The following is a 25,155-nucleotide window of genomic DNA, read 5'->3' on the forward strand; positions in this document are numbered from 1 at the left end:
TTTCGCAATTTTATATCAAACAGGACAATAAGATGATCCGTGATTTATAAAATTTCAGTAATACAATAGTATTAGTACAATTGTGCGATAGCGTCCAAAAATATAAAAATTTTTTAAACCTAAGTTAAAATAACATTAATATGTGGAATATTAAAAAATTTTAATGTCAAATGGCAATCTTACCTGATTCTCAAATTCTAAAAGGGAAGGTTTTAAAGTAAAAGAACATGAACAAAATTCTGCCTGATGTTCCTCTTTATTGTTTGAAATGTCATAACGATCAGATATGGATCATGTAAAATTACAGTAAAACGTAAATATGACGAATTCATCATCGTGTATACATATACGTATATGTATATATATAATATATTTATGTATGTATATATAAATTCTTGTACGCCACCAAAAAGGATGCGTCGAGAGATCCAAGAGAAAAAAAAGAACAGTTCAATTATCCCGAACGCCATAAACGTGAATCACCCTATACTTCAACCGCCAATCGATTCAAATTTATGCCTTTTGTCGTTCGATACCAATCACTCTCTCGCTTTATTTTTTAATATTCGTAAAACGAATCACACGTCGCGTGATTGTGATATCACTTCATCCTCATCGAGATCCTAATGAATTCTCCTGCTTACTTTCACCGTGTTTACCCCGACCCACCCTCTCTTTTTTTTTAATTACACACCGTCATAAATCTAATTCACAATCATACACTATGTACAATGTCGCGTCTTGCGTAAACGACTCGCTGTTTCAATTAAATTATATTGCTATAGAGCTTTTTCATCTTCGCTTTCCATCTCCTCTACATGACCATCGATATACTTGAATCATATACTTCACGTACTTTATCCATCCTATGCATTTATTCACACGTATATTAACATATTACATGCGTGTACGTAAAATTCCTTCGTGGAATTATTTTTAACAAGAGTCTTTTCTGCATGAGCAACGAAATTTCATGGTGGCAGTGAAGAAAAAATTCGTTTCGAGGCTAATTTTCGCCTAACAAACGAATTCAAAAAGCCTAGCAACAGTAATTTTGTCTCTTCTTCTTTTTGTAAGATTTTCTCTTTGTCAGTGAAAAGTTAAGAAAAAAGTTTTGCCCGCGAATGTGACCGAAAAAACGTCTAATGCGAGCAATTTTCTGTGATACGATAAATTTCACAGTGATAGCGAAGAATTAAAAAAAAGTTATTTTCCTGACTAATATCGGCCTAAAATTTAAAAAGGCTAATGAAATCTAATTTTTTTTAGTCTTCAGTTGCATTGAAAAATTAAGGAAATTTTTTAAAAATTGCTCGCACGAAATATCAACGAGAGCTTCCGCAGGAGAAACGAAATCACACACTAGCAGTGAAGAAAAGTTGGATCTTTTGGCTTCTTTCGATATTTGAGAGGCAACAAACTTGGGCATATTCGATTGATAGTCGTGAATATGTTTTATGTAAATAAAATATTCGAGAACCGATTATTTCATAATTTTTCAAATACGTATTATTAAAATATAATTAGATATAAAATTACTCTGGATGCAAATCTTGTTATATATCTTGTTATATAACAATCTAGTTGTACCACATAAGTTTCAAACACATGCCATTTAAAATTCAATTTTATATTAAAATCCAAATTGTTTATACTTTTGTTTGAAAGAATTGACTAAAACATAAAATATACAATTATCGAATTTTGACACAAAATAGTTCTTATGTTACTTTTAAACATTTAATTAATTCCAAAATAAAACTAATAAAGCATCTAAAACGATACAATATTTTTATTTATATTTCAATCAGAGTATACCCAAACCTGTAAAGCAACATTACCGAACAAAGTGATCCCAGAACGATCGAACGAGCTCCAGTGGCGATTTCCAACTGGTCGTAGGTTAAACATAAGAAAGTGCTAATATACCGTGATTAAACGATCGCAGTAAGAAACAGCAGGTCATGACGAACAGGGATGGAAGGTTTACGATGCATCCGGATCTAGGCGGTTCTTGCGCCAGTCGTTGATTGCTGGCGGCCAACGTTGCGGTTTCCGTTCTCTCAAGCGCCCTCGCGTCCATGATCCCTGGCAAAGTGGACTGACAGCTGAGATTCAAAGTTCCTCCAGGGAAATGGTGTCGTTCCAGGCGTAGAGTCAGCCCTAGTCGCGTCGAGGATACGATGTTATCCTCTGAGGAGGCTGAGCTTGGCAATTCTCTGGTCAACACTTTGTTCACCTGTTGATGACAGAGGGTGATAGTGAGAGTGAGATGGTAGTGAGATGATCCTTGTCTTTCGAGGTGAAATTTCATGCAAGAGTGGAGAGATGAATGGCGAGTATACTAGAGAACTCTGCACTAAATTTTCTGGTTAATGGAGGAACGTTAAGATAACGTATTTGGATGACTGGAGAAATTTGATCAATTAGGGGATGCATGGATTTAATGGATTATTAATGCGCAGTTTAAACACGAGCCATTTTAAATGTTAAAGTGAATTTAAATTGATAGGAATTAATTAATAAGAACCATTGATACACATTAATAGATAAAATTAAGCTGGATATGGTTATCATAATTTCAACAGGATGATTAATTGTTTAAAAATATCGTTGAATAATTCTCTATCAGAATGTTATAATGCAGGGAAAAGAAATGAATATTTAGAATGCAAGTTTTTAAGCATTTATGGGAAATTTGAAGACGTAAAAATGCATAGAATGCGCATAATATAAAAAAGAATATAAAATATCCAAAGTAGAGTGTTTGTCATAATTCTTAGTAGATAAAACAAATTTCTATCTAAGTCCTGTTTCTTTAGTTGCGTGCATACAAATATCAATTTTCATAAAAATCCGCCTTCTATTAATGACAGTTCTTAAAACACCATCGCAATACGCAAGACGTTAACCGACCATCCAACTGAACTGACTTTCTTGGTTGATGGTCGAGGCAAATTTAATAGGGCAGCTTTCCGTCTGTTATTTTTTTTAAAACGAAAACAGCAGCTGAATGCACAGTAAGCAACTTTAAAAGTATGCTCGAGTCTAAACTGACGGTTTTAATTTCTCCATGCCCCACCACGACGAACTTTTTAAGGGGCCTGAATAAAGGGGCGCGGTCGCGAGAACACTAAACGAGCACCTTTTAAGCGGTTCCCATGATTTTATATCCTTCGCTAGCGTTGAATTTGCAATTCAAAGGCATCGCGCGTTCTCTTAATTTCCAGGACTTTTTATTCTCAATCCTCACCCCATTCCAGTTCAACGCTCGTTGTTTTACGTTGTTACGTTTACGACACCGTCAATTTCGAGAGATCATTCCAACTGGGAAAGTTTCTATGTTTGCAAGTTTCTACGCCTCAATCAAAATCTATCAATTTTTTTGATCAATTTAATCGTGTTTCTGATCACTTAGCAATATTACAGATTGATGTACAATATTATCGGATTATAGACGTCTATGAAAATTAATGTTTTTATGTAAATCGATATATTTATTTTATTCTAATATTCTAAAGTATCCTTTTATGTATACATATATATGTATTTTTTTGTTTTATTACATAATAACTGTTTATATACTTGTCACACCCACTAAATATTTTATATAGTTTTATGTACATTGTATCTAGTCCTGACACTTTTGCATTTTGAAATTTCTCAGAAATGTTTGAGCATCCGGAGTCGAGTTGTTATTCCCGATTTAAAATAAGTAAAAATTCGTGAAACGATTGTTCAATCCTTAATTCAAAAATAATTCAGTATCGTTTCTGTATATCGCCTCTCAATTAAAAGAATTCAATATTCATCATTGTTTTCAATTAAAATAATTCCACTTGAATAAATACTATTTCCATTTTTATACAAAAAATTCTCCAATTAAGAAAAAACAAATTAAATATCCATGCATACCCATTACCTGTATTTTTTCTAAAAATTGATCCTTCAATACGTAATATTACCATTTATTTTCTATATTTAGATATTATTTCTTTTCTTGTTCTTCATATGATAAATCTTGCGAGATTAGAGTTAAAATAGCCTTTAAACAAAATTTTTCGATCCAGGTATCTTAATTCCATTTAAGAAAGCTACATTGGCATTGAAATCTGTTTAAATGAGAATATGAAAGAAAAATCAAAATATCTTGTTAAGTTTCCTCTATCAAATCGAACTTTCATCCGAAACATGTTTATTTTTAGTACTTACAAAAATACTTAATCAAACATTTAAAACAAACGTACTTTAGAAAACCCGTTCGTTTAATGGCTAGAAAATCTTTTGAAAAAGGAGAATGCAATTAGGACAGTTCTAATATTGAAACAAGCAATGTGAAACATCGACCAACTCGATACAAGAACGATTCTTTAAAACAAAGTGGGACGGAATCATATTTATCGTCACAGACGATCGTTTATCAAGGAAACGATAAACATTGAGATCAGAGAATCGCCTGAGAGCACCTTTCTTCGTATATCTGGTCTAGGCGATACATTAGGATAGACTGCACCGTATTTCACATTGGATATCGCGCGATCAAACGGACCGCACGTACCTCGCGCTGTTTTACAGATAATAAATGTTTATACACGACATGCAGTGTGTTAAATCGCTAGAAACAGGGCAAGTGCTCGTTCATAACAGTGTCAAGAAAATTCAGCGGTTCTCAGCGGGTTAAATCGAGCCAAAATTTGTAAGAAGGATGACGACAGCTTGTTCTCAAGGATGCAAATCGACGAGTTTCGTTTGGATGAAGAATCGAAGGTTTAATTATGATCCACGTTGAAAGGTCGAATGCTTAACAATGTGATATTAAGTGAAATAGAGTGGAATCAAAACTTCCAAAACTTTAAATTAAACGAACGAAGAGAAACAAATAAAAATTAATTGAATTATATGGGTGATATTAAATTGTATTATAATTAAATCGATAATTATCCAATTCTTAATATGTCAAGAAATTCAACAGAATCCACTGTTAAAGCGTTGAACTAGATAAACGAACCCACAAGCGAAAAGACACATGAGGGAAAAATCAGAATCGCGGAAGGAAGTTGAGGAAAAAGAAGTTCGCCTCGAGCGAGTCGTTTTTCCAGGCCGACTACAATCAGGAATTCTGAAGTTCACGGATGGCAACGAAATGTCTCTCCAGGCTCTAATACCCGTACATTCTCATAAAACTCTTTCTTTCTCTTACCTCTTTCCCGTTGAGGATAAAGACGAGCTGGGCTGGAGGGTAGCTGGCCGCGGAACTGCATTCCACTTGGAGTGTCTCACCCACTTCGTAAGACGGTCGAAGACCGCGCAGACTGGGTCGTTCCTTTGGCGGGATAGCAACGCTCATGTTTGCCTCGCCGTAGATCGTAAGAAAACTGGGCCCCTCCGAGGACACCTCGCAACCGTACGATCCCATGAGGTTCACCTTACCTGTCGTGTAAATTACTTTGTTACATCGCTGTTCTTTACTTTATTTTATTCGATTAATACATTGGTGACTGGAGCGTCTTCGTACCTTCATCTTGGTCAATTTCGCTGAATTTTTTTCTTATGAATAAATCCTATTCCTCGAAAAGTAAAAGCAACCTTAGAAACTCAAAAAAGTATAACCTACCTCAGTAGCACCAAAATATTTTTTTCGAATATTGGAAAAATATTTTTCGAGCCACTTTTTTGAAAAATATCGAATACAAATATTATATACCTTTACGAATTAAATATTCGTTGGATATAAAAGAAGAGGAATAATTGAGAACCGAAGAGATAATATAGGTAGTTTCTGTTACTAAAGTATTGGATAGAATGACTTTTAATGACTTTTTAAATTTATTTTAAATGACATGAACATTTTTCGGATGTAGATTTCATGACAAAAAATTCCTGTCAATATGGAATCAATAAAACAAGAGTAAAATAATACACATAACGGATAGCGAGGGAAAAACAAAGCTTATAATCCATTCGTGACTGATAATGAATCCAACTGCATTTATATAACACCAATGCAGGAACAATGATTAAAACGTTTAATACAACGTATAATAATCATATGCACAGGTAAAAAGTTTGAATAAATTGTACTCTCTGCTCGTATAGAATGGGTTTATTGATGTCCTACCGATTAACGCGTGTTTAATTAATGAGCTTTTAAATTGAAAAAAATTTGCATTCCCTTATTTCTGTTAAGACCCTAATTCCCTGAATAACAGTTAAAGAGGATATTTAAACGAATAAATCGAATTAATCTGTTGCTTTTTACTGTATCGAATTAACAATACTTCATTACCATGAAAATTAACTTCTTTCTCAAATATTACAATATGTCTTGCTATTGTTCCGACCTACTTATTTTTAACGCAATATGACATTTTATGTGTCCATATGGTATTTCCACAAAGATGGGAAATGCGACAGGATTAATACAAGAATATTAAACAATTACGGAATAATATTGGAATGACGAGCCAGTGTTTTGAAATGGAAAAAGAAACAGAATTATTTTCTCATTTTCTATACCTTCGTTAATCTCGAGATATCAAGTGATTATTATGATAAGGTATTACACTTTCTTTCTATGATATGAAATCAGAAAGAAGTTGTTTTCAAATACTCTATGTCATCTCTTAAAAAATATATATTTCCGCATAATTCATAACTTCAAAAATTTCTTTTACACAGCCTCTCTATCGATCACCCCTACCCAAAACCTTCCTTCACGTCGAATCCATACGAACAATATCTAGATGAAACGAATCACTCCCAACCATTTCTCGACAGCACCAATCTCAAAAAAGCCTTAGCGCAGACAAAATTACCATGCTGTCAGTTTCCTCTTTCACGACTTACAACACGCTCTAATTCCTTTTAAGGAAACGTTCGATCGTTGCCGTTGCCCCATCGACGAGGTTAAACACGAACTCGTGCTTTTTTTGCGAGACTGATTTGAAAAGCATACTTCAGATTTTATTTAGATTTCCAATCGGTGGAACGTGACCCTCGAGGCAGTTACAAAATGTTTTCTGGGAAATCAATATGGTTATTTTGAATTACAATTTTGTTTCGAACGAAATTTCATTAGACAAATTTTCGACAATTAAATCTGGATATAGTTAAATTACAATATTCTGAAAAATCTATTTTTAAGCCTTTAGGTGTTTAATGTGTGCTGAATTAAATATTCGAGAGAGGATGGATCCATAGATTTTTACATTCTATAGCTTGATAAATTACAAAGCAAACAAGATATTATTGTACGAACAGAATCAATTTTCAAATATTTTAAAATAATCTTTTTGTTATAATGAAAGAGCGATAAGAGGGCAATAAAAATACAGGTGAGGCGTGTACAAGTTCAAGTCCTAAAAAACATGTTTTCTGGAGTAGCTTTTATTACTTTAGTGAGTCAGAGAACAAATGGTTAATACAATTTTCTTCGCTCGACTAAATACACCTTTTTCTTAAATTTAAGTAACAAGATTTGCAAAACGTCGGGGAACGTTGTTCTAGAAAAGCATCGTCGACGAACGAAGCTAAATAGAAAAGAATAAGGCATCGCGCCATGGAAATTCATCACAAGATCAGCCTTTTCGATTATAATGAATTAAGAAAGTTACGCAGACTACTTTGAAAGCTCGAATGCAAGCACCTTGAAGATTAGAAACCTAATAGCAGGCGTAAGGATGGTGGAAGAACGTAGATCCTCGTGGACCAGTGAAAAATGGGCGGGAATAGAAATTTAATAGGGGCCAGTTTCATTCGCGACGAGGAAAGTTCGTTGGTTATTTAAGTGAAATTTCAGGCAGCCCGTTAACTTTCATCGCCTGAAGTTTCGTAAGATCTTGCAGAATTACTGTTTCGATTTTAATCTAAAATTGCGAAAAAATCGAGTTTCAAGAAGATTTGTTTCTCCTGTTTCACGTTTGCTTAGACATTACGGAGAAGTATTGCAGTTTGTTATGAGGATAAAAGGAAGGAGATGAATTTTCACTGTTTGAGGGAATGAAGATAGTTAATTGCAAGATTAAGGAATATAATAGTGTAGATTATTTCTTATTATTCGCGTTTCTTACTGTATTTTGGATGAAAAACTTAAATGGACGTAAAGAAATGATGGAAAACGTGAGTTCTAGGTGTCTGAACGGCTAAAGGTAATTAAATGTAAAGCTAGAAATACAAATTCAATAATTTAGCCTGTATGATAAATGGATAAAAGATGATGGGAAAGATGTATGCGAGTTTAATGAGTTGAAAAGTCGGAAGAAAAGATATATTAGGACTGATAATGAAATTCATTAGAGTTGAAGAGAAAAACTCACGATTCTATATTTTACACACTTTTTCTTAAATTTTCCTTGTAAAAGATTTTCATAAAGTTAAATATCTTACAAAAACTACCAAGATCAATTGTTAAAATTTCGCTTGTTTTATCACCAATCTTAATTATTATTATACCAAACAGTTTTTTCAATTTCACTAACAATATTGCTTTAATTCTACAAAAGGATCCAGATAATATCCAAACGCAGGATGCTTCAAACCTCTCAGGAAAACTAAGAATCCGTAGAAACAAATCGCAATAGGGCATCCTACTCTTACCGGCATTGAAATGCGCAAACCAATACAGAACCTGAAACGCGCAACCTCGTCGACATTCAATTCAGCTCGAAACACTCCCCGCAGCAGTTAACAATTTATCAACACTCGGTGCACATTAAACCGCATAATTTCTTGGTAAATTGCGCTGCTTTCGATGCTACAGCTTCACGACCTCTCGCTCGACAAACTCTCGACAGTCGATCGTCGCGCATGATTCACCTGATACACCCCTTTCCTCGAAATCCATCGATCCTCAGATGCTCGTGAATTTCCCCTCAGACTACGATCGCACAAGCAAAAGCCTCGTCGAGTACGCACGAACAATGATCGTTAAATCGAGCAAACGGGACAAATCGCGTTTCTCTACGAACCTCTTCGATTGTTCGCCTGTCCCAACAGCGTCACCTGTTTGCTGTCGCTCTTGTTCACGTCAACGTATATTCCATCAACGGAGAAATTACGGCCAGGAGGTCTCGAGCCTGGCATGAACCTGAAGAACTCAGCCCCGTCCTTGTACCATTTGACAGAATACAAATCCTCACCGCCCAGATCGTACTCGCATTTTAGTATCACCTTCTCCCATCTTGGGTCCGCCATCTTCGGCACATCTAGCCTTAGAAGCTGTATGGAGGCTCCTGGAAAAATAAAAGTTTCGTACACGTTGAGAATTTTTTAAAAAAGCACGGTAGAGATGTTAGATTTCGTAATTGAGAATTTTAAGGTTTCACAGTGTAATTCCCGTAGGACGTGCGTGGAAAGAAGGGAAGGTCCTCAATTCGGAAATTCGAAAAATTATCCGATTTTGAAGATACGCAGAGCGTATGTACAATGGTTACGAAAGGTATGCACCATTGTATTTATTGTAGCATACATAATTAGGTTCAGGTATATTAAATTCCACGTCATTTGGTATTATGTTCATATGTTTATAAAACATTGAGTTATTAATAGTACCTTCGTAAGACCGTAAACAATTAGGCAAATAATAGTAGTTTTATACGACTAGAAATAAATCGATACTGTGAAAATGATATGCAAGATTTGCTAAAATAATGCTTAGTGAATAAGTGTGTGTAGTTTTTGTAGCCATTGCAATTACGTGTTACAGAATTTTCTTTTACTGCTCGAATTCATTCCAAGTGATGATAATTAACTTATGTAAATTCGCCTATTTTTTTATCTTACTTTGTAACTCGTTTTACGACATCAAGCGCCAATAAAGTTTTAACGGATATGCCGATATAAATTTTGAAAGTGAAGAAAAGTGATCGAATGTCTTCTCTTTGGTTCTCTTTAATATGGAGGAGTATTTTATGGGGATAGAAAGGTCGAAAGTTGGTGAAAGAAAGGCAGTAAATTTCAAAGCTCGAGAGTAAAAGAGAAATTGGTTTCCATTGATGTTTGGTTTTCCTTGTGGAACTATGTTTGAGACGAAGAGTATTTCATGGGAGGTGAAGGAAGAGCGGTGAGCTTTTATCGGTATCTTCTACCGGTTTCCTTTAAGGCGAAGAATGTAAATAGGAAAGATAAATCAATGCTTGCGAGTTCGATGATTTTGGAACGTTGGGAATAAAATTTTGCTGCAACGATCCCTTTCTCAGTGAAAATATTATGTATAAGGAAAAAATACTACGCTGTTATCTGCACGTCAAAGAGATTATTATTTTTTAAGTTAAAATTAGTTTGCACTTGCATTAGTTTTGTTTATTACGTGCATTTATTTCGTGTTGTCAATGTGTAACTCAAAGAATTAATAGACATTTAATGTTACCAGAATTAATCCATAAGAAAATTTAGTAGTTTATGTAGCACTCTAATTTATATAATTTTAATTACTTTCGTTCAGCAATATTTTCGTGATTCCACCAATCTCGTATCTTAACCAAAATTTAGTAATTGAAATTCACTCAATTACTAAACTTCATTCAATTCTCTATTAAATTTCGACATTTTGCATCTTGAACTATGCGATTCATATATTTTACTGTCTTGTTCAAATCAGATACTTCAAAATATATACTTCACCTACGCATATGCCAGACATGCACTGAGTGCACGGATATCAAGAGAACAGAACTTCCTTCCAAGAAATGAGAACTTCGTAGAAGTTCCTTCATAGCAGTAGCATGTACTCCTAAGTACTACCAGGATTCTAAACACATTTAGTTTATAACAGGATTTTAACGAAAGTGGTATACTTTAAAGTACCTTCATTACATATAATGAGGTCAAAAGTATTATACAGGCAGAAGATGATCGTTTGTGCAAGAATGAATCAAAAGTATGGAATGAAATTATCTCATTTCAAGCTTCATTTCGGAAAAAATCGTCTTTAAAACGCGTAGAATTAATTCTCAATTAACTTCATATTCTTAGTTTTTAATATCAAATTGGCAGATGAATCGGTATAGCACAATCCTAGCTACAATTGGAAAAACAATTACAAATTTTTGGTAAATGGAGTAAATGCATTAGGCAGACAAAAGATTCACGCAATGGATTTCTCGAAAAAGAAATTTTGTACAAAAGGTTTTCATTTTACGCATTTAACATCCTTTCGCTCGAATAATCGGCGTTATTCTGATTAAGAGATCACCGGGCGGAGCTACAGAGAATATTTAAAGCGTTGAAAAAAGCTAGTTCATTAACGAACGGCTGTGTGAAAGATGTAAATGCGACAGAATTTGTTCAGCTGGCTAGTCGTGTAAACAAACGACAAAAAGTTTACATTGAAAGCAGCTCGCCCCTAGTCGAACTTCGTTTATCGGTTGGCTGAGCGCAGAAAAAAATAGCAATTATCGGCGTAATGAGTGGGTGTTAAAAAAAAAGAAGCACAAAAATCGTGGAACTCCGAATCTCTACAAGGGAATAATTTTCTCTCGTCCTTCGATCGAGTGTTTAACGCGATTGCATTAATTTGTTTATCTCCCTGTTTCGCCGAGCAATCGTAGCGAATAGTCTGGCTAATTAAAAATATCCGATCGACGAGGTTCGTGTAATTATCGTCCTCCAAAAAGCAATCCAACAGGCACCAAAATGGGTGTTGCTTGGAAATGGCGCCACGATATTCCCTTTTGCAGCCGATTGTGCGATTTTAACACGTCGACATTTTTAGAATATCGTTTGCATACGTTTCCCAATTGGAGAAAATGGACGCTTTTTTGATTGCATAACATTCCTTTGACTTGATTTTACCGATATCGGGACTTACTGTACGACAAAATCCCGGTAATTTCTACATTTACATAGTTCATTTGGATTTTGACATTACTCGAGATTTAAAGTTTAACAGAAGTTATTTATTTTTCGGATTGTCCCTATTATATTCGGCTGGTAAGTATTTTTATTAATGACAGTAATTCTCGTAATGGGTGTGTGTGGAGGATAAATAAATGTTGATCATTCTAATGATTTCGTTTTTACGGTTACGAAACTGGACTACCAGGATTTTTAATTGTAGAAATTCCTCTGCAACTCAAGTTGCTGAACTCCAAACTATGGGATAACCCTCTTCAATTTCACGTGAGCCATTTTATCGCCGTCCTCTAGGGACCACCTAGAGAAGAATTCGGCGACCAGTGCCAAAAACGATATTCCTGGAGGCTGTAGCACTCGTTCCGCGTCAAATCGCGAGCCAGCTACGTGCCACTTAAAACAATAACCTAGTCTGTCGTTCACGTCCACACAGAGAGCGGGTGTAAAAAAAAGGAAGAAAAATGAAAAAAAGAGGGGGGGGGGTAGTATGGAACGTGAAAAGTAATTCTGCAGTCGCGACGTGCGGCTAAAACCGTCAAAATGTGCGAGATCGTAAACGATTTCCAGATCGTACGAATTTGTCATGCGTTTGGCACGTGAGCCGAACCGCCAACGGATGCGATAAAACCGCGAGAACAAGCGGAATTACCTCGGCCCATGGTATGGAGGAGGCAATCGCGACGAAACGATTGCGTCAAAGGCGTCAAAGAACTGGTTCCCGGTATTAAGCAGGCGAATGGCCAGACTATTGTTCTTCTGCTTTTTTACTTTGAAAGTAATCGTATTTTACTTGGAATTCTGAAATGATTCTGTAGAAGTTCTCAGTTGGAAGTGTCGTTTTATTTTAAGAGCCCATTCGCATTTGAAAACGTAATTTTTGGATGGATCTTAGAATAAAAATTGATTACACGGTTGTAGGATTAATTTCTTCGAAAGTTTAAATAATATTGGAATTCCTAAGAAGATTGCAGAAGTTGGTGACAAAGCCGCGATTGTTCTATGTAGCAATCGGGGATCGACGATGAACGAAAATAAATATTTTGAATATTTCTCGAAAAAGGAATTACAAATATAGAGAAAGGCTCTTCGTTACTGTAGTTACATTCACCAGGACATATACATAACGTTACACTTTACAGAATTCTGAAAATAAATCATTTTATACTATTTGTCTGTTATATTTCCACAATATATTAAATGAAGTAAATATAGAATATTTTACAAAGAAATTTGTCGAGTTATTTATTTTATATTACTCATCTGTATGGAATATTTCTAATGTATTATTAAAATATTTTGTATTCCCACCAACAGCAATTACATTACATTTTTAAATTTACATTTTATCTACATCTGATTTACATTTGCAATCTAAACTTTATCCACAATTTCAAATTAAAAATATGCTGTCAAAAGAAAAATATGCAGAATTATTTGAAAAAATTTATTCACCGCACGTTCACCTTTCATATACAGATATTGCATTCCCAAATTTTTCGCCGCACACATTTGTTCAGCGGCTTAACCATGGTTGAAATTCATTCGCGCTTTCTGTTTGGCAATACCTCCAGCAATCCGTCAATTAACGGCATAAAGAAGTCGTCCAAAGGCAATAAAATAGCCGTAAAGCCGTGATTGTTCCATGCAGCAATCTCTCCAGTATTTCTGCAGTCTGTTGAATCTCTTATCGTGCGAGAAACTGTGCATTGTTAGAAATCTTTACTCTCTGTTTACGATCCGACGCGAATAGGCTTATAGTTTTATGGGCGAATCGTAAACGCAGAAATTTCTCAAGCATCGTATAACTATTGCTTGAGAAGCAAATTTATTTGCAGAAATTTCAACTTCTGGTCGATATTCTCAATTCTTCGAATCTATTTGTACGATACATTGCAATGTATCTGAGAAATGCGGTGAGTCTAATTTGTGGCAATATTTGTATGAAAGATGTTTTAATTTATAAAATTAGGAGCAATTTATATACGGGAAAAGAACACGACAAACTATTAAAAATTTCGATAGTTAATTATATATGACTAAATTCTATATTATTAAAACTGTTCATTCATTCAGTTTACGCGCAATATTAACGATATTTTCAAATATTTTGTGTAATATGTTCATAGTATATTCATAAAAGTATTCAATGAGTGTTTAAATATTCACAATGAGTGTGTGAGTGTTTTCACATTTTTGTAACAACATGTAAAAGAATTCTTGGAAATATGATTTGTTACTATACTGTGATCACTATCACACATGACCTAAGATTACCGCACAGTACTGTACATCTGTCCTCTATTTAGAACGATGAACTCATAAAAATTTATTGTTAACGCATGATCATAGTACAATGTGTCAATCTAAAAGCATTTACAAAAAGATATAACAGTTAAAGGAATTGAAAAGAAAAATTCTACCTGCGGCGAATCTTATGTTTGTGAAAGTTTTTGAAGATAAGTTAGGCTGACACATGGATTATTGCAAGGGATCAGGACAAAAGTTAAACACGAAGATGCATTTCCCCGGAATGGGCTAACTTCTGACTTTGTCAACTTTTCACGTCCACGGGAAAGGTTTACGAAGCGTTTCTAGTCAAGTGCACCACCTACACCGCAAACTTTCAACGTTGATTTTAGAGAAAATAAAGCTGAGCGCAACGTATTATACTTTGAATTTTTTAGAGCTTTTATTGTATCCTTCGTCAAAAATTTGATAACGAGACACTGTCCGCGAAGCATTTAATTTCCTACCATATTTAGCAAGATAATATAATCGTTTATTTTCGTTCAAGAAAAAAAAAAAGAAACAAAGGACAGTAAAAACAATTGATATTCACATAAAAACAATTTCGATGCACGAGGAATAAAAATCAATAGCTAAAACAATTCAAATAACAAAAATATAAAGCAGCACAAGGGAATATTTTTTTAAAAGCACTAGGACAAAAGAGTATTTTATCAGTTTGGTTGACGATATTTGAAGACAGTATGACACATAGCACATTTCGCTCTTGGCTCACACCGCCCGATTGCTTCCACAGTGTATTTTAAAGAAAATTGCGAATGCGACGGAATTGTAAATTCGAGGTGGTTTTTTAATCCGGCGTTATGAAAGTTTGAGGAGGTACTTTACATTCAGAAACGAGTTTCTTCTCTGGTCGGTTTTTACTGATTACGAGAACCGCGCTCGAAATAAAGCCAGACGTATTAAATATTTATCGCCGAAGAACTCCGGGCTTCGGTCGAAAAATAAATCGAACCCACGAGATATTATACGAATAGATTATGGAATTAATTTCATCCAGCGTAATAAACGAAGAAACCCCTTTCAACGTAAATTGGGGTATTCTTTCACGGATAATGATAGAAATTTTTGAGCCGAGTTGCAAAATTGTTTCGAGTTGCTTTATACTTCAGAATGATGACAGACGATAAAAATTTCTTTTATAGACTATAAAGTTTCATGAAATCCTTTTTTTTATATATATATCTTTCTTTGTTCTTTTTTTTTTTTTAGGTGATGATTAAAATTGTTGAAAGAAGCCACGAAGCTCTCTTTTTTTAATTTTGAAGCTTTTTCTAGACATTTGATTTTTTTTTATTCTATTTTTTTATTTCTTTATTGTACACTAAATAGTGAAATAGATCACGAAAGTAGTATTTTAACTAAAATTTAAGCATTCATTTAAATATTAACTAAATCTGTTTAGAAACAAAATTATGTATTCAATATTTTCAATATATGCTACCTAATTAAACAACATCAAGCACGTAGTGCAACATGTTGCATTTTATTCATCCTATCCTTAGTTCATTTCTTATATCTTGTAAAATTAACAGAACGTAATAAAAGAAAGAAAAATCGTTTCACAAAACAATAAGTAAATTCAAAGTGACAGACAGGTTCCTTTTATTTCGCCATAGCGATTAATTTATCATGAGCTACTGAATCGACGAGGAGCAAATAAACAGAAAACTAGGGGGGCTGTACAAGAATGAATGGCCCGACGAGTTAGATTGCTTTCTACGAAACATTATGATCGAAGACCCAAGCGACCGGTTACTCATTGATGCGTTCCATTTGTAGCGACAGTTCTGCCTGGTAGTGGTCAATAAAGTGTCTATACGTCTAGTTCTTCTCGTTGGAAGATCGAATCTCTATTCTATATTTGATGAAAAAATGATAGTTTCTTGATGGAAATACTTTTATCTGTTTTCAATACAATTTTCCACAATTTCTATTTGTTACAAATGGAAATAAAAATATGGAATATTTTTGTACCTTTTACTTTCAAATCCATAAATAACGAAAGTATAAGGAAAGTATAAGAAAAGAAAAGGAAAGAAGTATCATAAAAGCATTTCCGACAATCGTCCAATCAATTCCAAAAAAACTTCTAGCAAACCCTCGATTCTCAAATTGCATCAATCTTTATTTTTATTCGATAAGTAACTAACCTTCTCTAGATGAAAGTAAAATACAATATATACTGGATATATATTAAATACATACTGAAGTAAAATACAATAAATACATCACACATAAATCTCTCATTTAATTCTCATATAAATCTTTCACTTAATTGAAAATAAATAACTACAAAACTTCAAAACTATTTCACAAAGAGATCTGCTACTGAACTTATCCTCTCCAAACGGAAACAAAAAATAGAGGAAGAGGAAAGTTACAAGAATCGTAAAAAGACCTCGACAATCGTTCAACGAATCCCTAGAAATTCTCTCTTCACGTTGTAACAGTTTTTCATCTTACCCAACAAATAACGAATCCCCTCTAAATAGAAGTAAAATACCAAAACAGAAACAGGAAAAGGATTAAAATATAACACACACATCTGCTCCATTCAACTCTCATAAAACACGTAAACGATACAAAATTAATCTAAATATAAAGTACTTCATTTGAAAAAGGTAACTGCAAAATTATCGCTTGACTGAAACAATCGATTGATTGACTTCATCGAAAATCCTTTGTCGAACTCGTCCTTTCCAAATAAAGATACAAAAGGAAGACGAGAAAACACGAAAGAGTCAAAAAAATTGTCGACAATCGCTCGACGAACCCATATCCAAACAAACTGGAACAACCCTCGATCCGCAAACTGCAACAATTTTTCTCTTACCCAATAAGCGACAAACAGTCTGGCTCCGGATCCATAGACGTGACGGCTTTAGGGAACAATCTAACGAGGCATTTTGAATAATTCGTTGTCTTTTGAACGCTTTATGCCACAGTAAGCAACAATTAAACCGTGGTAGAATGAAGGCCAGACCCCTTATAGTTAGGCTACGTTTCGAACAGGGGTGGTTCCATTTAGGGTTTTCGAGTACCCTTCCTACTTCGTCGGGACCTACTCCACCCTCCTTTCTTCTCCACCGTCTACCATTTTTTTCGTCTTTGTCTGGCGCAAACAGAAAAATACTGGCGACCGATTCTTTTGTTTCTGTTTCATTCGTGGGCCCGTCGCTCGTTGAGACAAGTTATTGCATTATGCAAGCCGAATCGTGAGTTCCTGGTGAATACGAGACACAATGCCAGAGTCTCTCTCTCTCTCTCTCCCTTTCGTTTTCCCAGTGAAGAGCTCCGGGATCTAGGGCGCAGTTAAAATTTTGATATGTTTCGATCCTGCTTTGTTTCCTTCCGTTTCTACGCTTCTTTCATTTTGCTTTCGTCCCACGTTGCTTTTCCACGATGTTTCACGGCGGTTCGTCGATTATTTTTCTGTGATTCAGAAAAGGATTTCAACTGAAGCGAAGGAATACGGTCGGAGTGAATGGATGCGTAGGTTTGTCGACGAGATTGAATTTTTCCGACGAACTTGCTGTTTTAAAAAGTTACTTTTTTCGGTGTTTATAATCTTGAAATCGCTGTCCGAAAAATTATTTTCTGCACGCTTAAAATCTCACGGTTACTATTTTAAAATATTACTTTTTTGAATGTTCATATCCTGGAGATAAAATGAAATTTCTATTCGAAAATTATCTTTGACTTAATTGCAGAAATTTATGGATATTTAAGATTTTCGTGAAAGATGCGATCAACATTGTTTTAAGAATAAAAATGTTTTTTTACACATGATATTTAAGATACGTAGTTTATTTGATCCATATAGATTGGTTTGTGTAAACTGTTAATGCCATTGAAACGCATTCGTACGCTTTCATGATACAATGCGCCATGTAAAATTGCGAGTCTTTATTAATTTAACCTGTTGATCCGTCGATTTTTCCATCGATCCAGTGTATTTTATCTTTGTCGTTGGCCGACGCGTCAATTGAAGCAATATCTTGATAGCAATTGCTACGCAGCACGCACTAAATCAGTCCTACAGGACGATTCAAAAAGCGAGATTGTCGCGATAATTACGTGGATTTTATTCAACTTTGCCTTCATTCAAAACTGGCTCTTTCATTTCGATTAATTCCTCCATCATACATGTTATTTCTATTATTCAATAGAAACAACCCAATCAAATTGTCGAAGTTCACACAATGACAAGAATTCTTAATCGTATCAAGTACCTATAATACATTCTGCATGAAATTAACAATGGGAAATAGTCTGACTCTAAGAAACCGTTCGAATCGCAAAGTAAACTCATTCAAATTTATTATAGGAGTTGAATAAAGTTGACGTTAAGTCGTTCGAAAAGCAGTTCTCCGTTCTTGAGTTGAGACACAGATCGTCATCGAGTTCGAGCACCCTCGGAGGGAGCAGACACAATGGCAATTAGAGACACGAACAACGAGGTCTTGAAGATCTGAGAAGGCAGTTTGTGCACAGTTATTTAGTATCATGACAGAGATGAAATTCCTACGAATTTCGTGAAACTTTCCGTGAAGAATATTTTAAGAAGATTCGGCTTGTTCATACAGTGTAAGACTATACAATTTTTAAAACTAACATGTACAATCTCTTTTTTGTGCATGATATTATACAAAACGAAATGATATAATAACACACAAATTTATATATTCCATAAAAATAAATTCCACATTAGCTTACAAACGCGATCGCAAAAAATATTCAAATCATCGGACGTAGAAATATGAACAGAAAGAATGTATTTTGCTAACTTCGTTTCTGACTTCGTGTTCTGATTCTCAACAAGCCGTAAAACGCAAGAATCCTCAGGCTTTTCGCGACACTGTCGAGAATACCGAATCGATGATGTTGAACCAAGCGACCAACTACGTCGCTATTCAACCACCCCTTTCTTTATCTTATTTTTCTTCCCTTTATCCTTTCGCTCGTTTTTATCTTGACCCTTTCCATCCCTCTTGTACCTTCGATCTTGCTTTCGTCTCCTCCGTTAGCATCAAGATCGAGCTGAATAGGAGCGAGCTTTTCGCGAGCCAATTAAGCCAGCAATTAGTTTAATAATTAGCGGATTAATTAACATGCCACGCGACGAGGCGGAACGAGACGAGAGGACAATAGATGGAGCAGCTGAAAGCAGTGTTCCCAGTGAGTGTCTGTCACTGAACGACCACCGTTCGTTGCTTGCTTGATTAAGGACCTTTGACAACGTGTGCGTGTGCGTTCATGAGAGTAGAAGTCTCTGAAGACGGGATTGACAGACTTATTTCTATTAGGATCAAGGCTCGACTCTTGCGTCACTCTTTTTAAATAGATTCCAAAATGTTAAGATTGATAGATATAACGTGTATTTCGATGTGTGTAATAAAGGTGTTTATTATTGTCATTATTTTAAAAAATGTATAATGGAACGGCGGTAATAGCGATGGGATTGGGAATTGGAATTATTTTAGCTAGATGCGTGGTTAATGGATTTAACAATTTAACAAATTAACTGTCTCATTCCGTTTAGCAGAGCGAAAAATCTCGTTGGTATTGTCCTTTTGTGTCGCTTTGTTGTTTGGAATTATGTATATAACCGAATTGAGGAGAAAGTAAAATTACTTTGTATCAAATTATAGAAACTCGTATAATTTAGATAAGAGTATTATTACTTTGTCTCAAAGGATTACTAAAGCTATAAATTTCGAATTTAACTTTTACTATTCCAACGACCAACATTTCATAATCAAGAACAGTAACTACAATAATTCCGCGTGCATATAATGAAGATACCAAGATTCCCTACGCATTAAAAAAGTTTTTATAATCTACCTATTCTACATATATTGTAACGAAGTACTTCTGCATAAAACATGGAGATAAAAATTTCACATTTATCACTCTCCATCCATCCCCCATGCAATACGATTATAAGATGTCCCTTTACATATAAAATATATACGTGAAATCAATTGCCTTCAACGCATAAAAACATAACATAACAAATCCAGTTTTAATTTTCAAACTTTTATTACCACCTTCTTGTCTTTCATAAAAGTAATTTCCTTCTAAAAACGAAAAAGAAAATACAGAAGAATTTGAACCCACGATCTCAAGTTTCCGCTACAACGTTTTCTTTCTCATCTCCAACGGAATAACTCCTATCAAAACATAAAGAGAAACGAGAATGTACACGAGCAAAATTGGTATTTATCCCTAAGAAATTACAAAGGTCGATAGCAACGCGTTTAAATATGGCGTAAAGAAATGTACCAGGCAATTAGTGGTTTCCCATTTTCCGTGGTAGCGTCGCGACGAGAAAAACAGCCCCTCGAAAAAATAAAAAGAAGAGAAGCAAATACACGAGAGAAATCATTATTTATCGATAAAAAATTACAAGAATCCATGGCAATATGTTCGGACATCGTGTTAAAATAAAATCTATCGAGCAATTAGTCGTCTCCCATTTTTCGCGGCGGTGCCGCGACAAAAATACTTCGGCCATTTTTCTGCGAGCAACAGTTTTCCAGCACTGACATCCTCGGTGTTCCCAACCGGCTACGGCAGCCTATCGCGTACCGGTCGTTCTCTCGTTAATCGCGTTATTTGTCCATTAATTAAGCGTGCAATAAATTCGACAGGCAGCCGGTAGGCTTTATTGGAAACGCCTTGTGTCCTGTTTATTTCGCACGTTTACCCATTGACTTGTGCCGTGTTGTTACTTGATTCAAGATTCTTCCTTCTTCTTTTCCTTCCTCTTTTTTCCTATAATTCTTCTACTTCTTTTTTCTCTCCTCTTTATTTTTCATATCTTGCTGCTTTCTTTTCCGCGATCGTTCCACTAGCAACCGGATAAATTCCTGGTTAAATCGAGCGATACGTAAAAAAGAAACGACAGGTTATGTGCAATCTAAAAATTATTTTTTGAATTACACAGATTGTCTCACAGATTGCGTGTTTTGAAATGTAAAATAATTTCTGAGTAAAATTATTATTTTATATCCAGTTCGCTTGTAAAACGTATCAATCTTCTATCCTCTCAAATATGTTCACACATTCTCAATCAAGTTCCAACTAAACCAAATCAAACATATACATCTTACTCAGTCGATATTATCTCCTCATTAAAAACAACTCTTTCAATTACCAAAATCGAAGCTTCCGAATGAAAATCATATTTTCTCCAAAGAGATGTCTGGAATAAATCCGTTCATTCTTATTATCGTTTTGTTTATTTCAGATTGTTTCTTGAACTGTACGTTATATTACATGTTCTCAAACAGCTTCGAACTAACCCAAATAAAGCGTACTTTCGCTACAAAAAATGTTCTTTCAATTACCAAAATTGAAACTTCCGGATGTAGATGGCACTTTTCTCAAAGAAATATCTGGAAGAATTCCCTTGGTCGAGCCATTAATTAGAAATGGCAACGGAACAGAGGGACTCGTGTCTCGTGGACGCGGGAAGATTAGTGGGAATTGCTGTAAATTTCTGGACTACTTGTGGGAAGGGCTGTAGGGAGCAGTATACGAGATGTGGGCGGGTCGGGATGTCAAGTGGCTGGCCGTCGTAAGTCGTGGCTCGTCGCCGTGAAGACGACGCTTCCTCGTCGTCGTTGCTGCGGTCGTCACCGTTTACGACGTCTATATACGACGTCGTTTTAAAACCGAGCCATATACGCGTGCCATTTAACGACGCGTCCTCGTATTCCGTTTTCCGGCGAGCAGTCGGCTGCGAACGCGCGGCTTAAATCGCGAGCTAACGAGCTCGCGAGCGTTTCTTAAGCGAAGGCCCCACCCTCTCCTCCGTAGCCAGCGTCAACGTTCTCATTTGTGGCATCGCTAATTGAACGTGAACGTGGTATTCATCGTTTTTCGTTGACAGGGATCCTCCACTTTGGTAATATTTTGTTCTCTGTGTTTAGACGAGCCTGTAACCGAATGCATCATCTGACTATTTTGAGGTTTTTTCGGGTAGGCGGACGCGCTTCGAAGCGGAATTTCTCCGGTGACAAGAAACTACTTTGCATCTCAGAGTCGTAGAAAATTTTTATCATCGGGAAGAATAATGAATTTGATATCGGAAAATATGTCATTTTTTTAAAAGGTAGACTCAATACACTAGCTCTGGGACTCAGATATTATTTTTTAGAACGTTTTGCACGAGATTTTTGGTAGATTAATTTAATGCTTTTTAGTATTGGTTTTGTAGATCACGTAATTTGAATCGTATCTCATCAACTCGATAAATTGAAAAGCAAATACAAGTTATGGTGTTGCAGATTTTATTCGTTAAAATTTACCTCGGAATTTATGATTATTTACAACATCCTATCGCAAAAAATAGACTTATGTAATAACTAACTTAAGTTCTAATTCATGAGAATGTAACAACTAATACTTCTCATAACACGCGGAAATAATATTCAGTTCCGTATTCCATCTTCCTCAACTAAATATTCCCAATTACAAACGTTATCCTCTGTTCCCAAATACGAGTATTCACCCAGCTGTTTCATTAATACATATATAAGTTCGTTTATGAAAATTATGTTAAACATTCTCGTAGATCGTGGATTCCATTGTGAGAAATACAATACATACTCTCTTCTTGAAATACGATATTTCATTCTACACATACGGAAGAGTTACAGAATAAAGCATTGTTTCCCAATTTAATACATCCGAATAAACATTATGATAATAACAATATCACAGCTACCTAAAAAAAAAATGAATATAAAAGGAAATTCATAAGCTTATAGTAAGAAGCGGAGCTTATTATGCAGCGGAGAAAGTTCCATCGTAACCTCGAAGAATTCACAATTTCTTAACTCGCCTAACGAGCAATAGCAACTCGCTGTCGTTCTATTCTGATTGCATTTGAAACTAGTTGTAACAGTGGCAAAGGGGAAGCTGCTTGAAGGAGGAAATTGAGTCTTTCTTGGCTGCTTGTCGCCAGAAAATCCGCCACGACGTATTATACGTTGCGCCTTGAAATTTTCACGGTACATTCCCTTTCTGAAAGTCATCGAACACTACGTCAAATTCCTTTGGCGGTGTGTCACAAACCGGGAATGAAAAAGTATCGAGTACGTATATATATTTTAACGTGATTATGGTAAACTGTTCAATGAATCGCTTATTTGTCAATTCTGTTAATTCCATAAAATAAATAACAGAGAAAATTCCTGAAATTGTATAAGTATCAATCGAGTGTTCTTGCACCAAAATTTTAGAAATTTTATGAAATAGGATTAGTCAATTCGGTTCAAATAACAAATACTACGAAAAAGCTAATGACACGAATGCCAAAACTGATAACAACAGCGGCTGACAATTACATTAAATACATGTAGACGAAAACAACTGAGAAGAATTTTATTTTAATGTTGAATTATTAAAAGGGGTTTTTTAATAATTTCCTAATAATGTCTCAGTATTAGCCAATTCTTTTAAAAATCTTGTAACAGTCATTATATTTGTTACAAAGCCGGAAAAGTTTAAATAATCTGAAGTAGGATAATCTGATACTCTATATCACAAAAAAAGTAACTAAGGCACGTGATGAGGTAGAGTCGTCGTACGTAAATGGAAGATAGTCAACTTTGAGAAATCTTCATTAATTTTTATGATTTCTCGTAATGACTTTCAACGTTTCATAAAATGATTCACATAGACACAAGAAACTGGCGAAATGCACTTGAATGTATTATATTTATGTTCCACAAAGATACAATAAATATTAACCTCGACACTTAGAAACTTTGACTTCATAAAAAGATACTTAACTTCATCGCAATAAAAAGAAAATATATTTCTCCGTTAAATTAATATTCTACGTCACTTCATATTCTCTTCACAGAGGGTAATATTCTCTAAACGACGAAGCATAAATAACTGTTCCATAACAGGCCTCCATCTATAGGAACCTTTCGTTGGCCTCGTTGATTAGTGCTTATTAAAAACGATTAGTTTTCAAACGATAGTTGACTCGAACCATCCAAGAGAGTAGAATGTCAGCCGTAATCGTGAGGGTAAACTAGCAACATTAATTTTATCCAATTTCGGTCGTACGAGCTGCTCGTTCATTGGCCGATCTACTCGGGATAGGTTGTAACAAGACGTACAACTCGAACGGAAGTGCGTGGTCGTAAAAGCAAATGTGAGGCTGCGCGACGACGAATAATTCTGTTAAGACGAGTTTGAGAAGCTTGCTCGTCGTTGAAATCAATTTATAGTAATTATTCGTTTACTTTCGTGGAAAAAGTTACAGAGATTATATTAACGAGACTAATGATCCTCTTTTTTTTCGTAGAATAAGTTAGAAAAACTTATATTGACGAGATTATGAAGTAGGATAACGGAGAAATATCTCTTTTTTCTATTGTAATGAAGTTAAGTACTTTTTATGAAGCAAAAGTTTCCAAATGTAAGTCGCACGTATATTGTACGTTTCGATGGCGTATAAAATTAATATTTACCGTTATAAGAAATTTGTCAAACATTTGTTTAAATCTTATATCTTCGTAACTCAAACACGTTCTTAATTTTATAATCAATTTATTATAATAATATTATTTTGTATAATTAATTTTTGTTACTGCATAATTCTATCATAGACTAACGTTAATTTCATTCTTTATTGTAACTTCATCAGTAAAGTTTTGATTCTGCTAGTGAGCGAGTTTAAATTCTAATACCTGCATTTTACTGTAATACGTTTTAAAAAGTGCAAGCTTAATAGTGAAACAACAATAACTCTTAATCCTTAAGTTTTATTATATCTACCTGAATTTTAATAATTCGAAAGAAATATTAAGACGATACTGATATATGTACGAGATTGGAAGAGAATATAATGACATAAATTGATATCAACGATAAAGCGATATATTGGAAGGATATTTCAATAATGAGGCATAAAGTCGCGAACACTCGAGAACTCTGTGGAAGGTCGGATTTCGCAAAAGGAAGCAGCTA

General features: G+C 34.9%; 1 protein-coding gene across 1 annotated transcript in view; it reads right to left on the minus strand.

Annotated features, from left to right (window-relative positions):
* Window positions 1–237: 237 nt before the first annotated feature.
* Window positions 238–25,155, minus strand: part of LOC100740965 — a 93,997-nt gene continuing 69,079 nt past the window's right edge. Inside the window, exons 2-4 of the mRNA XM_024371677.1 lie at window positions 8,967–9,230; window positions 5,201–5,430; window positions 238–2,239 (exon numbers count right to left, since the gene is read on the minus strand). Of these exons, the coding sequence (XP_024227445.1) occupies window positions 1,904–2,239; window positions 5,201–5,430; window positions 8,967–9,230 (830 nt within the window). The 3' untranslated portion in view covers window positions 238–1,903. The remainder of the gene's footprint in view (window positions 2,240–5,200; window positions 5,431–8,966; window positions 9,231–25,155) is intronic.

The sequence above is a fragment of the Bombus impatiens genome, unplaced genomic scaffold (genome assembly GCF_000188095.3).
Source record: "Bombus impatiens unplaced genomic scaffold, BIMP_2.2 scf_1499, whole genome shotgun sequence".
Classification (NCBI taxonomy): Eukaryota; Metazoa; Arthropoda; class Insecta; order Hymenoptera; family Apidae; genus Bombus; species Bombus impatiens.